The following is a 16,523-nucleotide window of genomic DNA, read 5'->3' on the forward strand; positions in this document are numbered from 1 at the left end:
CGATTCCGGCTTCGCAAAGGGGAAGAGCCACAACATATGTACAACCGGCTCAAGACCTTGGTGAACCAAGTGCGTAACCTCGGGAGCGTAAAGTGGGATGACCATGAAATGGTTAAGGTTATTCTAAGATCTCTTATTTTCCTTAACCCTACTCAAGTACAATTAATTCGTGGTAATCCTAGATATACTAAAATGACCCCCGAGGAAGTAATCGGGCATTTTGTAAGTTTTGAGTGCATGATCGAAGGCTCGAGGAAGATCAACGAGCTTGATGATCCATCTACATCCGAGGCTCAACCCGTCGCATTCAAGGCGACGGAAGAAAAGAAGGAGGAGTCTACTCCAAGTCGACAACCAATAGACGCCTCCAAGCTTGACAATGAGGAAATGGCGCTCGTCATCAAGAGCTTCCGCCAAATCCTCAAGCAAAGGAAAGGGAAAGACTACAAGTCCCGCTCCAAGAAAGTTTGCTACAAGTGTGGTAAGCCCGGTCATTTTATTGCTAAATGTCCATTATCAAGTGATAGTGACAGGGGCGACGACAAGAAAGGGAGAAGAAAGGAGAAGAAGAGGTACTACAAGAAGAAGGGCGGCGATGCCCATGTTTGTCGGGAATGGGACTCCGACGAAAGCTCTAGCGACTCCTCCGACGACGAGGACGCCGCCAACATCGCCGTCACCAAGGGACTTCTCTTCCCAAACGTCGGCCACAAGTGCCTCATGGCAAAGGACGGCAAAAAGAAGGTAAAATCAAGATCCTCCACTAAATATGAAACCTCTAGTAATGATAATGCTAGTGATGAGGAAGATAATTTGTGTACCCTTTTTGCCAACCTTAACATGGAACAAAAAGAAAAACTAAATGAATTGATTAGCGCCATTCATGAAAAGGATGACCTCTTGGATTCTCAAGAGGACCTCCTAATTAAGGAAAACAAGAAACATGTTAAGGTTAAAAATGCTTATGCTCTAGAAATTGAGAAATGTGAAAAATTATCTAGTGAGCTAAGCACTTGCCGTGAGATGATTGACAACCTTAGGAATGAAAATGCTAGTTTAAATGTTAAGGTTGATTCACATGTTTGTAATGTTTCAATTCCTAATCCTAGAGATAATAATGATGATTTGCTTGCTAGGATTGAAGAATTAAACATTTCTCTTGCTAGCCTTAGAATAGAAAATAAAAAATTAATTGCTAAGGCTAAAGATTTTGATGTTTGCCAAATTACAATTTCCGATCTTAGAGATAAAAATGATATTCTTCATGCTAAGATTGTTGAACTTAATTCTTGCAAACCCTCTACATCTATTGTTGAGCATGTATCTATTTGTACTAGATGTAGAGATGTTGATATTAATGCTATTCATGATCATATGACTTTAATTAAACAACAAAATGATCATATAGCTAAATTAGATGCTAAAATTGTCGAGCACAACTTAGAAAATGAGAAATTTAAATTTGCTCGTAGCATGCTTTATAATGGGAGACGCCCGGGCATCAAGGATGGCATTGGCTTCCAAAGGGGAGACAATGTCAAAATTAGTGTCCCTCCTAAAAAATTGTCCAACTTTGTTAAGGGCAAGGCTCCCATGCCTCAGGATAACGAGGGTTACATTTTATACCCTGCCGGTTATCCCGAGAGCAAAATTAGGAGAATTCATTCTAGGAAGTCTCACTCTGGCCCTAATCATGCTTTCATGTATAAGGGTGAGACATCTAGCTCTAGGCAACCAACCCATGCTAAGTTGCCTAGAAAGAAAACTCCTAGTGCATCAAATGATCATAATATTTCATTTAAAACTTTTGATGCATCTTATGTTTTGACTAACAAATCCGGCAAGGTAGTTGCCAAATATGTTGGGGGCAAGCACAAGGGTTCCAAGACTTGTGTTTGGGTACCCAAAGTTCTTGTGTCTAATGCCAAAGGACCCAAAACCATTTGGGTACCTAAAGTCAAGAACTAAACTTGTGTTGTAGGTTTATGCATCCGGGGGCTCAAGTTGGATACTCGACAGCGGGTGCACAAACCATATGACAGGGGAGAAAAGGATGTTCTCCTCCTATGAGAAAAACCAAGATCCCCAACGAGCTATCACATTTGGGGATGGAAATCAAGGTTTGATCAAAGGATTGGGTAAAATTGCTATATCTCGTGACCATTCTATTTCAAATGTTTTTCTTGTAGATTCTTTAGATTACAATTTGCTTTCTGTATCTCAATTATGTCAAATGGGCTACAACTGTCTTTTTACTGATATTGGTGTTACTGTCTTTAGAAGAAGTGATGATTCAATAGCATTTAAGGGAATGTTAGAGGGTCAGCTATACTTGGTAGATTTTGATAGAGCTGAACTCGACACTTGCTTAATTGCTAAGACTAACATGGGTTGGCTCTGGCACCGCCGACTAGCCCATGTTGGGATGAAGAATCTTCACAAACTTCTAAAGGGAGAACACATTTTAGGATTAACAAATGTTCATTTTGAGAAAGACAGGATTTGTAGCGCATGCCAAGCAGGGAAGCAAGTTGGCACCCATCATCCACACAAGAACATCATGACGACCGACAGGCCACTAGAGCTCCTGCACATGGATCTTTTCGGCCCGATCGCTTACCTAAGCATCGGCGGGAGTAAGTACTGTTTAGTTATTGTGGATGATTATTCTCGCTTCACTTGGGTATTCTTTTTACAGGAAAAATCTCAAACCCAAGAGACCTTAAAGGGATTCTTGAGACGGGCTCAAAATGAGTTCGGCCTAAGGATCAAGAAAATAAGAAGCGACAACGGGACGGAGTTCAAGAACTCTCAAATTGAAGGCTTCCTTGAGGAGGAGGGCATTAAGCATGAGTTCTCTTCTCCCTACACGCCACAACAAAATGGTGTAGTGGAGAGGAAGAATCGAACTCTATTGGACATGGCAAGGACCATGCTTGATGAGTACAAGACTTCGGATCGGTTTTGGGCTGAGGCGGTCAACACTGCCTGCTACGCCATCAACCGGTTATATCTACACCGAATCCTCAAGAAGACATCATATGAACTCCTAACCGGTAAAAAGCCCAACATTTCATATTTTAGAGTCTTTGGTAGCAAATGCTTTATTCTTGTTAAAAGAGGTAGAAAATCTAAATTTGCTCCTAAGACTATAGAAGGCTTTTTACTAGGATATGATTCAAACACAAGGGCATATAGAGTCTTTAACAAGTCCTCGGGACTAGTTGAAGTTTCTTGTGACGTTGTGTTTGATGAGACTAACGGCTCTCAAGTAGAGCAAGTTGATCTTGATGAGATAGGTGAAGAAGAGGCTCCATGCATCGCCCTAAGGAACATGTCCATTGGGGATGTGTGTCCTAAGGAATCCGAAGAGCCTCCAAATGCACAAGATCAACCATCCTCCTCCATGCAAGCATCTCCACCGACTCAAAATGAGGATGAAGCTCAAGATGATGAAGTAGAAGATCAAGCAAATGAGCCACCTCAAGATGATGGCATTGGTCAAGGGGGAGATGCAAATGAGGAAGACAAGGAGGATGAGGAACAAAGACCGCCACACCCAAGAGTCCACCAAGCAATACAACGAGATCACCCTGTCGACACCATCCTCGGCGACATCCATAAAGGGGTAACTACTCGATCTCGTGTTGCCCATTTTTGTGAACATTACTCGTTTGTTTCCTCTATTGAGCCTCACAGGGTAGAGGAAGCTCTCCAAGATTCGGATTGGGTGGTGGCGATGCAAGAGGAGCTCAACAACTTCACTAGGAATGAGGTATGGCATTTAGTTCCACGTCCTAATCAAAATGTTGTAGGAACCAAATGGGTCTTCCACAACAAGCAAGACGAGCATGGTGTGGTGACAAGGAACAAAGCTCGACTTGTGGCCAAGGGATACTCCCAAGTCGAAGGTTTGGATTTCGGTGAAACCTATGCACCCGTAGCTAGGCTTGAGTCAATTCGCATATTATTAGCCTATGCTACTTACCATGGTTTTAAGCTTTATCAAATGGACGTGAAAAGTGCCTTCCTCAATGGACCAATCAAGGAAGAGGTCTATGTTGAGCAACCTCCTGGCTTTGAAGACAGTGAGTACCCTATCCATGTCTATAAGCTCTCTAAGGCGCTTTATGGGCTCAAGCAAGCCCCAAGAGCATGGTATGAATGCCTTAGAGATTTCCTTATTGCTAATGGCTTCAAAGTCGGAAAGGCTGATCCTACACTCTTTACTAAAACTCTTGAAAATGACTTGTTTGTATGCCAAATTTATGTTGATGATATTATATTTGGGTCTACTAACGAGTCTACATGTGAAGAGTTTAGTAGGATCATGACACAAAAATTCGAGATGTCTATGATGGGGGAGTTGAAGTATTTTCTAGGATTCCAAGTCAAGCAACTCCAAGAAGGCACCTTCATTAGCCAAACAAAGTACACTCAAGACATTCTTGCTAAGTTTGGGATGAAGGATGTCAAACCCATCAAGACACCCATGGGAACTAATGGGCATCTCGACCTCGACACGGGAGGTAAGTCCGTGGATCAAAAGGTATACCGGTCGATGATAGGTTCTTTACTCTATTTATGTGCATCTCGACCGGATATTATGCTTTCCGTATGCATGTGTGCAAGATTCCAATCCGACCCTAAGGAATCCCACCTTACGGCCGTAAAACGAATCTTGAGATATTTAGCTTATACTCCTAAGTTTGGGCTTTGGTACCCTCGGGGATCCACGTTTGATTTGATTGGTTATTCGGATGCCGATTGGGCGGGGTGTAAAATCAATAGGAAGAGCACATCGGGGACTTGCCAGTTCCTGGGAAGATCCCTGGTGTCTTGGGCTTCAAAGAAGCAAAATTCGGTCGCTCTTTCCACTGCCGAAGCCGAGTACATTGCCGCAGGTCATTGTTGCGCGCAATTGCTTTGGATGAGGCAAACCCTGCGGGACTACGGTTACAAATTAACCAAAGTCCCTTTGCTATGTGATAATGAGAGTGCAATCAAAATGGCCGACAATCCCGTCGAGCATAGCCGCACTAAACACATAGCCATTCGGTATCATTTTCTTAGGGATCACCAACAAAAAGGGGATATCGAGATTTCTTACATTAACACTAAAAATCAATTAGCCGATATCTTTACCAAGCCTCTTGATGAACAAACTTTTACCAAACTTAGGCATGAGCTCAATATTCTTGATTCCCGCAATTTCTTTTGATAGATTGCACACATAGCTCATTTATATACCTTTGATCATATCTCTTTATGCTATGACTAATGTGTTTTCAAGTCTATTCCAAACCAAGTCATAGGTATATTGAAAGGGAATTGGAGTCTTCGGCGAAGACAAAGGCTTCCACTCCGTAACTCATCCTTCGCCGTCGCTCCAAGCCACTCTCCATCCTTGGGGGAGAGAACAAAAGGACTTCATCTTTGGTATAATCTTAACTCATTTGTTTATGACCAAAGGGGAGGAAATTACTTCAAGGGCTCTAATGATTCCGTTTTTGGCGATTCATGCCAAAGGGGGAGAAAGTAAGAGAACCCAAAGCAAAAGGACCGCACCACCACCAATTTCAAAAATGTTTTCAAAGAATTTTATCATTTGGTATCTTATTGTGTTCAAAAAGGGGAGGAAGTAGTATTTCAAAAATGCTATATCAAAACCCTCTTGAACACTAAGAGGAGGATCTCATTTAGGGGGAGTTTTGTTTAGTCAAAGGAAAAGCATTTGAAACTGGGGGAGAAAATTCCAAAACTTGAAAATGCTTTGCAAAATCTTATTCATTTACCTTTGACTATTTGCAAAAAGAACTTTGAAAAGGATTTACAAAAGAATTTGCAAAAACAAAACATAAGGTGCAAGCGTGGTCCAAAATTTTATATAAGAAAGAAATAATTCATGCATATCTTGTAAGTATTTATTGGCTCAATTCCAAGCAACCTTTGCACTTACATTATGCAAACTAGTTCAATTATGCACTTTTATATTTGCTTTGGTTTGTGTTGGCACTAATCACCAAAAAGGGGGAGATTGAAAGGGAACTAGGCTTACACCTAGTTCCTAAATAGTTTTGGTGGTTGAATCGCCCAACACAAACAATTGGACTAACTAGTTTGCTCTAAGATTATGTGTTCTACAGGTGCCAAAGGTTCATCTATAACTATACTAAATCGACTGTCCGGAATACCGTAGATTATTCTGGACAGGAGAAGCTTTTTGGAAAAACAGGCCAAGCGCGGACCGTCCGGGCCCCTGCGGCGGACCGTCCGCGACACCAGGATACCCTTCGGACAGAACCAATGCAAAAACACAAGTTTCCACTACGGACTGTCCGGAGGAAAAGCAAAGACAGTCCGAGCCCTCGCGCGGACCGTCCGGCCTCAGGCGCGGACCGTCCGGTCGGTAAGAAACCGAAAAACCCGAAGGTGACGGGTTCAGAGAAATGAATTATAGGGGGCCTCGCGGACCGTCCGGGGTGCACGACCGGACCGTCCGCGACTGGCTCTGTCTGACATCTGACGACGCATTAAATGCAATATAGCCGTTGATATAGCCGTTACTGCTGACCGTTGCATTTTCAGCCGTTGATCTACAGGGGCGGACCGTCCGGACCTGGCTCGCGGACCGTCCGCGCTCAGCAGAATGGCCCAACAGCTAGGAAGTGGTTGGTGGCTATAAATACAACCCCAACCACCTCCATTCACATCATCCAAGCATTCCAACCTTCTACATTCAATACAAGAGCTAGCAATTCATTCCAAGACACATTCAAAGCCTCCATCTCTCCAAGTTTCACAATTGAGAAAAGAGATCATTAGTGATTAGTGACTTGAGAGAGAAAGTGATCCGTGTGTTATTTGTCGCTCTTGTTGCTTGGCTTTTTCAATCGTGCTTTCTTGATTCTTTCATTGCGATCAAACTCACTTGTAATTGAGGCAAGAGACACCAATCTTGTGGTGATCCTTGTAGGAACTTTGTGTTCCAAGTGATTGAGAAAAGAAAGCTCACTCGGTCTGAGGGACCGTTTGAGAGAGGGAAGGGTTGAAAGAGACCCGGCCTTTGTGGCCTCCTCAACGGGGAGTAGGTTTGCGAAAACCGAACCTCGGTAAAACAAATCCGCGTGTCACACTCCTTATTTGGTTACGATTTGTTTTGCACCCTCTTTCACGGACTCGTTTATATTTCTAACGCTAACCCGGCTTGTAGTTGTGTTTATATTTGTAAATTTCAGTTTCGCCCTATTCACCCCCCCTCTAGGCGACTTTCACTAATTTACACCCCAATCCACTTCGATACATGTGGATCGGGATGGATACTAGAGCATCCAAATAAAACCTAATCAAGATCTTGCACACAGTGCCGCTACCTTGTGTCATAGTCCGCACCAGTAGATGGGTAGGCTATCGGTAGGATCTTTCCTTGGCACCATGACGCCATCTACGCTCACTATCTCACTAGGTCTCACTATGCCGTTGCAACGCGGCAATGGCTGCCGCTTGCTGCCGCTGCCATGTACCGACGCATCATCGTCAGCCCTCGCTAACCCTCGCATGTTGTCACCTCACCGTCACCGTTTCGCGTTGGATTCATTGACATGTGACACGCCACACTGATGCACCGAAGCGGCCGCTCTGCCCTAGCACACTGCCACCACCGGCCTACCTCTTTGCCCTCTCCAACTCTCATTTAAGATGACCAAAAAGGTTTTTTTATATTCATGTCATTTTAGAACACTTCTCGTATTATCACTTAACCACCGTAAATATTGTTATTATGAAACTATTTTTATCTAATAGTCTAATCTAGTGATTTGTATCTTACTGTATGGCCCCACCTACAATTTTGTCCTGCGTCTGCCACTGCTAACATCGATCCATGAGGATGCACATCGGGAAGTAGTCGTTGCCCTTCATCGTCACCAACATCACCTCCCAATCGTCGTTGACCTAGCGCACTACTTCACCGACGAACGTGATGGCGTTGGGATCTAGCGCCTCCACCACACGTCCACGCCCCGCGATGCCTACTGGCGGTATAATATGTTTTGTGCTTTAAAATCTAGTGGTTAGGGCACACTCGAATTACCTAAACGAACAACGATCAATCAAAATCGTGGTACTATAGTTTCTTGTTATAATGCACGGGTATTTCACGATTCATGAACACTATTCTAAACGAGAGAGAGAGTTGGGAATTGGGAGGGTAATGCTTACTGAATTGGGCTGCTCCAAAATGCATTTCAAGTTCAGTCTAGTTGGAAACTTCCTCCATAAACAGGCCTAACCATTCCTGACCCCGCGGTAAGCGATCTGAAAACCTATTGGGCCAAAGCCCATGAGCTCTACGAGCTTGGAAAAAGTGAAGTGAAGCACTAGGCCACAGAGGGCGACGGATGGGACAACAAACGTGACAGAAAACTTGAGCACTCGCATCTCGGGCGGAGGACAGCTTGGCAGCACCCGTCAAAATTTTCAGCTCCACCTGACTGTATTCGAGGGCTTTTGCGAGAGCCTGGAGAAGAGAACGCAAACGCATGGCTGCAAAGCTAGCAAGCGCCTGGAGAAGTGGAGACTGGAGAGCATCGGAAAATGTAGCCGTGCTTGGCATCAAAAGCTGACTGAATCCAAGGCCGGGAAATGTAGCCCCTGGAGGAGTAGCAGCTAGCAGTAGTGTAGTAGTACTATGCAGTCTCTGAAAAAAAGTGAGCCAGACTTCCGTACTGTTTGAACACCAGCTTGTGCTTGTCCTAGGAATCGTAGCTTTGGAAAATGGTCGCACTGCTCGTACCGTGCTCGTGTTGTGTTGCTCCGCCTCAGCTGAAAAAAAGCTACTAGGTACAAAAAAAAACTTGTGTGCACTGTTCTAAAAGCCGCGTTGGATCAGCCATCCTGAAATCCGGCTTTGCCCTAATGGGAATCGGAGCTGTAGCAACAGAGAAGGTAACGAAAGACGAGCGAGCTGCAGCTGTCTCCTGATCGAGTGAAGCTTCTGCTGCTTTTTTCTTCTTTTTTTTTCGACTCGAAGATATGGCATGTTATTGCTTCCAACAGGACAGACATTGGGCTAGTCCGTGAAGCAACCTCTCTCTCTCCGGTTCAGATCTAATAAACACAAGGGAGCCTAAAGATGCTTGTTCAGCGTTGCAGATGCCCTCATGATTATTTTTAATAAAGCGTCTCGAGATCGATCGAATTTGTTAAAAGTGTCGGTATTCACCAAAGATTCAGCGTCAAGTGCTTTTATTTAATCCGAGACATTTTTGGTGCCTGACATCGATACAAAAGTCGGCTACAAACTTGTCTGCCGCGAAACCAAGCAGGCGAACGGCGTATGTTGTCGACAAAATGTTTTTGTAGACATAAGCACGGAGGAAATAGACAAATTGCTATCTAACGGGATCTCTGGTGGCATGGCATGGCATGGCATGAACGATGGAACAGATAACGTGCATGTCTGTCTGTCTGTTCAGAACCTAATGTGTCCGTTCAGAACCGGTAGGGCCAAAGTAGACTGGGCCGTGTGCACAATAAGGACTTGTTCGGTTATTTTCAATCCATATGGATTAGAGAGGATTGATATAGATTGGAGGGGATTTTGACTTATTAGGGATTGAAACCCCCTTAATCCTCCCTCAATCCATATGGATTGGGGTAGAACCGAACAAGCCCTAAGAGGGGATTGTGCACGTATAGAATCTGGTCCCTTTATATCAAATCCAACGGTCTAAACCTATTTCGCAAAAAATACGTCTCCGGCAGCCCTCTTTTTTTCATGTGCACAGGATAACCACAAAAAATGGCTGCTCCTTTCTTTTAGCCTTTCATTTATGAGCTAAAAATAGGGCCTCAGATTAGCAGCCGCCGTTGCGATGACCGTTGAAACAGGCAAAGGTTGGAGACGACCGTATGATTGCGGTAAACAGGGTTAGCATGCGTTGTTGGGCCGTCATTATACAGCCAGATTGCGCATCTTTTCACCATCGCGTACTCCTACCACTCCATCTCTACGCTACAAGCCGTGCAGGACCGAGTGTGCGCAAAGGCCACCGATTGGCGGCAAGGCAGCGCACGAGGGGGTCGTCGCGTCGGTGGTGCAATTGAATACGAAAGACAGGAGGAGTTGGTGCTGCTACGGTTTGCCATGGAAGTGGAGACCAATCAATGCGCTGGTCCCAGTCCCAGGCAAGCAAAGGCGCGCGCAGCAGGGGTTTGATACGATTTGTTTCCTTTTTTTTAAAAAAAAGAACATACAAAGTTGTATAATTCTCTTCCGGGAAAACTGATTGTGTTGTTTTATGATCAGGGTTCTCGTCGATGGAAAGAGCGAGCGTAGTACAGTTTTATTAGTGCAAAGGCAGACGCTCTGCATAAAACTAAAATATGCTACGCTCATATGCTACCAGTACCACCACCAGCACCAAACACACCACTAGGTGTGCAGAGTCAAGTGGACTGCAGCTCGGAGCAGCACTTCCTTCCTGGGGGCTGGCCTGGTACCACCGCTAGCGAAACAGAAACTAGCCATGTGGCCTCGTCAAACCTTTTTTTTTTGTTTGCTTTTTCTCGCCGACGAACAAATTAAAGTCAACTCCGGCGTCAGAAAGGAGCTTTGCCGTTGTCTTTCTTCCACTTGGCCCATGAGACTCGCATTTGCTTTTGCTTCGGCTAGCGGCACCGCATGCGAGGTGCATCAATACAATTTTTTTGTACTCCTGCGCAAGTTTTAGTAGTACTAGTATACTCCTACTAGCTGAAATACACGTACGTACGTTCTACAGCGCCCCCCAATTCGAACAGGTATACATTTGTTCCGCCATTCCACCTGCCGAACAGATTCCGGCATTGGGCTGATATACTTAAGATGCATGAGCGCCGAATAGTAGCTGTGCACGATGCCTTTTGTTTTGCACACATGGAGGTGACGTTTTTTGTTTTTTTTGTTTTGTGTTTATGGAAGAAGGAAGCAAAGAGGACCCGAGGATGGGTATTAGACTGTCTCCAACAAGGGACGCCATATCGTTCTGTACGCCAAATTTAGAGGATATCATGCTCCTTTATGCGCCCAGCAAGAAACCCTAAAGTGTGCGCTAAAATTTGGAGTCCGTCTGCGAGACGCTAAATCTGGAGATTCACTGTTCGTTCGCTACCTGCACTGACGTCCTCCCAGCAACCTGCTAGCATCGAATAGGAAAGAGGCTGACGTCCTCCAAGCAACCTGCTAGCATCACGAATAGGAAAGAGATTGTTTCCCACGGTGATGTGTTGATATGTGTACGATAGTTGTAAAAAGTATTTATTAATATGAATAAAAAATGATTTCAAATTTGTGAGTGACTCAAATTTTTGTTAAAAAATGGTTTTGAAAAATTCTATTAATATAGTAGAAAAAAATGTAGAGAATAAAATAGAGGATGAAATTTTAGAGGATCGAATATATAGAGGATAAAATATAGGATCGAATAAATAGAGGATGAAATGGAAAAAGGGAATCTGTTAACACTGTAGCTTTAGGGGACCGAATTTAGAGAACGCTGCTGGAGACTGAGAAGATATAGAGGACAAAATCTTTTAGAGTGTGCTGTAAAGGACAGAGAATAATCCTTTAGGGGATGAAATTTAGAGGACGCTGCTGGAGACAGCCTTAGTATTTGTGTGCAGCCACACCACAGGTGCCTGATTTGTTTGTTTGCGGGAGCACAAAAGCATTGCCACATTCCGCACTGTCCGAATCAAATGTGCGACACCCCCATCGCAATCGCAGGCAGGCGCCCTTTGCTCATTGCCTAGGCGACTACGACGGACGGCCAGAGGTAGCGTGCTAGCTAGCGTAGCACGCCAAAAGCGAGGTGAAAACCAGGGCCTGGCCACATTCACCCAGCCACAGCCACGCTACACCCAGACGGCCAGTGAGTCCAGGTCGCGAGACAGGGCAGCAGCATCATGCGAGTCACCAATCGGGGGCGGGGGCGGGGGCGGGACGGGACAGGGCAGCGCGCTCGCCTCCCGAGGCCGCAATAATTTGCCTGCGCCTAGCGACGGCCCGTCCGCGGGTCGCAGCAGAGCAGTGCAGTGCAGTGCAGCACCCAAGCAGCTGACTTTCTGTAGTTGCATTGCAGCGGGCGGGGCAGTGGCTGCTTCCCGTCGTCGTCTTTCTTCGCTCGGCCACTGGCCACTCACTCTCCTCCTCTACCACCACTGCTCTTTTGCTGGAGTAGCTGCTGCCGCCGCCATGCGTCTCTCCTCTTCCTCCCCCAACTACAGCGGATCCAGCGATGGAAAAGAAAAGGATGCGGTGCACCACCGTCTGTTCTACTGCTTCTTTCTACGGGGCCTGCTGCAAATGGAGACGGGCGGGGCGGCGGGGTGCACCGACCGCAGACAGACACGACGCGCACAGGTCAGGGTCGCCTTGCGGTGCACCATCGGATGGGTGTCCTTGCTTGGTCAACAAAGATGATGGAAGTAAAAAGCCCGGCAGAGCCGGCACCGCCGGCAGGCACGGTGGAGGTGGACGCAGTTGCCACCTGGGACGCCAGTTCCGTCACGTCATGCTATGGCCTGCAGCTGGGCCCTCCTCCCGGCCCTGTCTGATGAGTAGCAGCAGTGTTCACTGGTCGGCCCAGCGCTCCAGCCAGGAGGTCCGTCCCCTGAATCTGATTCTGATGAGAGGGGGGAGAGACGACAGCATGAGCCGAGTGGACCGGAGTGACGGAGAGCAAGAGCAAGCGGGAGTGGAGTGGACGGAGACCGGCAGGTGCAGGAACGTACTACGGGGTTCTGATCTGCGATCCACCACTTGCCATGCCAAGCATCCAATGCTATTGCTGCCGGCCGGGTGCCTGCTGTGCCCCTGGGTTAGTAATCTTGCAAGCAAGATTTCCACGGAAACTAAACCGCCATCCATCCTACCACTAATCCAGAAGCCACGCTGCAGGATGAGGCCAAACAGTACGTCTTTTTGGGAAGGCTTCCACACAGGTCAGCACCAAACGGTACACAGATTCAGCATTTTTAGTACTAGGAACATCAAGTGCCGTTGACAGTAAACACGAACAGAACTGGACCAGTACTACATCTTTCTCATGGCCTGCACGAGCTCTCTCTCTCTCTTTCTCTCAAGATCAAAACAAGGTCTGCAAGACTAGGGGAACGGAGGATGGTGCTAAAACTTCTGCGTTTTCAGAGGATAAAAGATTCATCCAGCCCGAGGACAAGACATCAGTGACGGACGGCCTGGGATCGTTTATGCTCCTATTTACAGAAACCTAAACCAGCTCTCTACTACTAGATGCAGCGAGTTAGTGTGATTCATTCGATTGATTTGATTCATGACTTGGGCTGGCGAAAATTAAAACTCTACTAGTATGGACACAGATTAGAATCGGGCAATCGGTTTCAATTCTCTCTGCCGCTGCTAACTGATGCGCGCCATTCCTCACACTTGCACTCTCCACATGACCTTCTTCTCGCCGCGGCCTCCGGCGCCGGCAGCAGTGCCGGCGCGCTCCACGGCGGCCACGCGCGAGGGGTGCACGGCGGCGCCGGTCCTGGCGCGCTCGCCGTGGGGCTGGGACGGCAGCTCGCAGGCCTCGCCGACGGAGCCCGACCGGATGTCGGCCGGCGGGATGAAGCAGTCCACGGACAGTCCCGGAACGTTGAACGCCACCTCCTCGATGCTCCAGGCCTCCTCCATGCGCGTCTTGGTGTGGCTCATGGCGGCCTCGCCGAACCGGAACAGGGTCACCGCGGAGCGGCCCGCGTGCGCGACCATGACGCCCTCCACGGCGCGGTAGTCCTCCAGGGCCGAGCTGATGGTCGTCTCCCAGTACACGGCGTCCCCGCCGGCGTGCGGCTGGATGCGGGTCAGGTGCGAGTCCTCCATCTGCACCATCAGCCCCGTGCGCTGGCTGAAGTAGCCGAACAGCACGTGCCGGATGATCTCCGCCGGGCCCTCGCTGCGCAGCTTCAGCGTCTGCGGGTCGGCGCTCAGCTTCAGGATGAAGCAGTCCTCGCCGTTCACCTTCTTCTCGCCCACGCATCGCGCCTCCGCGAACAGCCCGGCCGTGGTCAGCGGATCGAGGCCCTGCATTGCCAGTTGCCAGTGCCAATGCCAGACGGAAAGGAAAGAGGCGGAGATCGTAAGGTGATTTGCTCGGGTCGGCGGGGAAGGGATCAAACGAGGCGTGGGAAGAACAGCTGGGACCTGGAGGACGCGGCGTAGGGGGCGGACGGGCCCCTTGGCGGCGTGGGCGCCGAGCCAGGGGGTGTGGCGCCAGACGAGGCGGCCATTGGAGCCGGCATGGACCTTGCTGCCGCCGACGGCGAGCTCTACGTACCACATGTCGGGAGCCATCTGCCACAGCACGAAGCCGCCCTGCTCCACGGCGGCGGCGCCGCGGCCGCTGGGCCCGCGGTTCTTGACGACGCGCGTCGCCGTCTCGAACTCGGACGCCACCATCCGCACCTTGCCCATGGCGTACGCGTTCCGCACCGACTGCAGCAGCTTGTAGCCACCGGACGCCGCCGTGTACTGATGCAGGATGTACTGCGCGGACGACGACTCCTGCATTATCTCAGGCGGGGGCGGTCAGCCCAGGCCAGGCCAGGGGTACCGGATGCACGGGCACAGACCGCATCTCGTAGAAGCGAAGCAAACACCAAACAAAATCAAATGCTATGCTAGGCAACAAGTGGACGTACAATGGGGGTTCCCTTGATGGAGAGGAGGGGCAGCGGCTCCGCCGTCTTGGACGGGATGGGCGCGAGCGGCGCGCCCATGACGCCGAGGAGCAGGCGGAGGTCGGACCGCCGGAACGAGCCGCTCGACCCGCCGGGACCACCACCACCACCTGCGGCAGAGGAGGCCATGGACGGCGTGCGCGTCAGGTGGCCGCGGACCCAGTGCCCGAACCCCTCGCGGCGGCCGGAGTCCTCCGCGTCGGGGTCGCCGGCGGCGAGGCGCTCGGCGTCGGGCCCCTCGATGAGCGGCGCCAGAGCCTCCCCGCCGGGGCGCAGGCTGCCGGAGCGCGCGACGAGCTGCTCGCCCAGGTACTGCTCCAGCACCTTCTCCGGCGGCGGCGGCGGCGGAGCCGCGGGCGCCTTGCGCCGGCGCGGGATCAGCATCCTCGCCGGCGACGCGCTCCGCGGCGGCGCCGGGGACTTCCCCCTGGACCTCGACGGCGACAGCCCCCGTACGACCTCCTCCTTGAGCGCGGCGAAGAAACCCTGCTTCCTCTCCTTATCCATATCTCACAATGCCGTCGCCCTCGTCCGGCGCCGCGACCAAGGAGAGAACGGGGACGACTAGCTAGTAAAGTGATGTAGCAAAGGGGTTTTTGGTTTTCGCTTCGCCTTCACGGGGTGGGCATGGAGAGTGCGGCGAGGAGTGGAGTAGAAGAAGGGGGGAGTCGGGGACGTACGGTACAGCGCTGCGCTTGAGTTGGAGTGAAAGGGAGGGAGGGAGGGAGGGAGTGCGAGAGGTGGAAGGCGACGGGCGGAAGTGGTAAAAAGCAGGCAGGGCCGAGGAAAAGATAAAGCGGAGGGAGGAGAGAGAGAGGGGGAAACCGTTTGACGTGAGAGCGCAGGTGACAAAGAAAAAGATCAAAAGAGGCGGTGTGGGATGTCGGGGTGGGGAGGAGAGAGAAGAACACCCACCACGAGCCTCCGGTGCTTTTTTCCGTGCCTGCTCGATAAAAACTCATCCACCGGACCGTGTTCCTGGTTCGCGTTCACGTTCACGAACTTGAACAATGGAAGCTGCCGCTGTGTTTTTTTTTCTCCAAAAAGAAAAAGGACGCGCATTTCGATCCGATGAGGATGCTCTGGCTTTTGTTTTACACGGTTTGCGAAAGGGAAAGGGCTCGCGTTTAGTACTAGTCGGGTGAAGGAAGAGAATGTGGGACAGCGGCGCGGGTTATTGGCGTCGAGTCGATCGGGGCTGCGATGATGTGGCGGCTGCGGCTTCGGGATCCCGCTGCGCCGTAGGAGGAGCGGTAACCGTAGGAGGAGCGGCAACGAGATGCTATGGATCAGAGCAGTGGCGGTCCTAATATGTTAGTGACTCGGAAAATGGTAGAGGTCTAGGACAAAGTTTTAAATAGTGATCCTTCAAATTATTTTTAATATATAAATAGTACTAATTAAACACTCAAAATACATCTAAAAATAATTATATCAAATAATAAGTAAATAAAAGGATATATATTATATTATCACCTTAAAATTTTCTTTTAACATATTTAGATATTCATTATTTTGTTAATAGACTATTGTATCACATGATTAGAATTGAACCTTATGAATTCGAGGCCCGGGTCGACTGCCCCTCTACCCACCCTCAAGGGCTACCACTGGATCAGAGCCGGCTCCCACTGCGACCGGTGGCGGGCGTCCGAACTCCGAACCAAACAAAAGCAATGGTGTTGGAATGCGGCGGGAATGGTTCTGACCAAAATAGGCCGAAGCAAACACCTTCTAAAAGGTTATATATATATATATATAGTAGAAAAGAGACGTAT

At 48.8% G+C, this 16,523-nt stretch overlaps 1 protein-coding gene across 1 annotated transcript; it reads right to left on the reverse strand.

The window, feature by feature from the left end:
- Positions 1-13,338: 13,338 nt before the first annotated feature.
- LOC100277866 (uncharacterized) lies at positions 13,339-15,558 on the reverse strand. Its single transcript, NM_001151322.2, has 3 exons — positions 14,707-15,558; positions 14,210-14,569; positions 13,339-14,089 (listed from the first exon to the last, which is right to left on the reverse strand). Exons 1-3 carry the CDS (start codon positions 15,250-15,252, stop codon positions 13,442-13,444), a joined length of 1,554 nt encoding a protein of 517 aa, NP_001144794.2. The 5' UTR covers positions 15,253-15,558; the 3' UTR covers positions 13,339-13,441.
- Positions 15,559-16,523: the final 965 nt, after the last annotated feature.

The sequence above is a fragment of the Zea mays genome, chromosome 7 (assembly GCF_902167145.1).
Source record: "Zea mays cultivar B73 chromosome 7, Zm-B73-REFERENCE-NAM-5.0, whole genome shotgun sequence".
NCBI lineage: Eukaryota > Viridiplantae > Streptophyta > Magnoliopsida > Poales > Poaceae > Zea > Zea mays.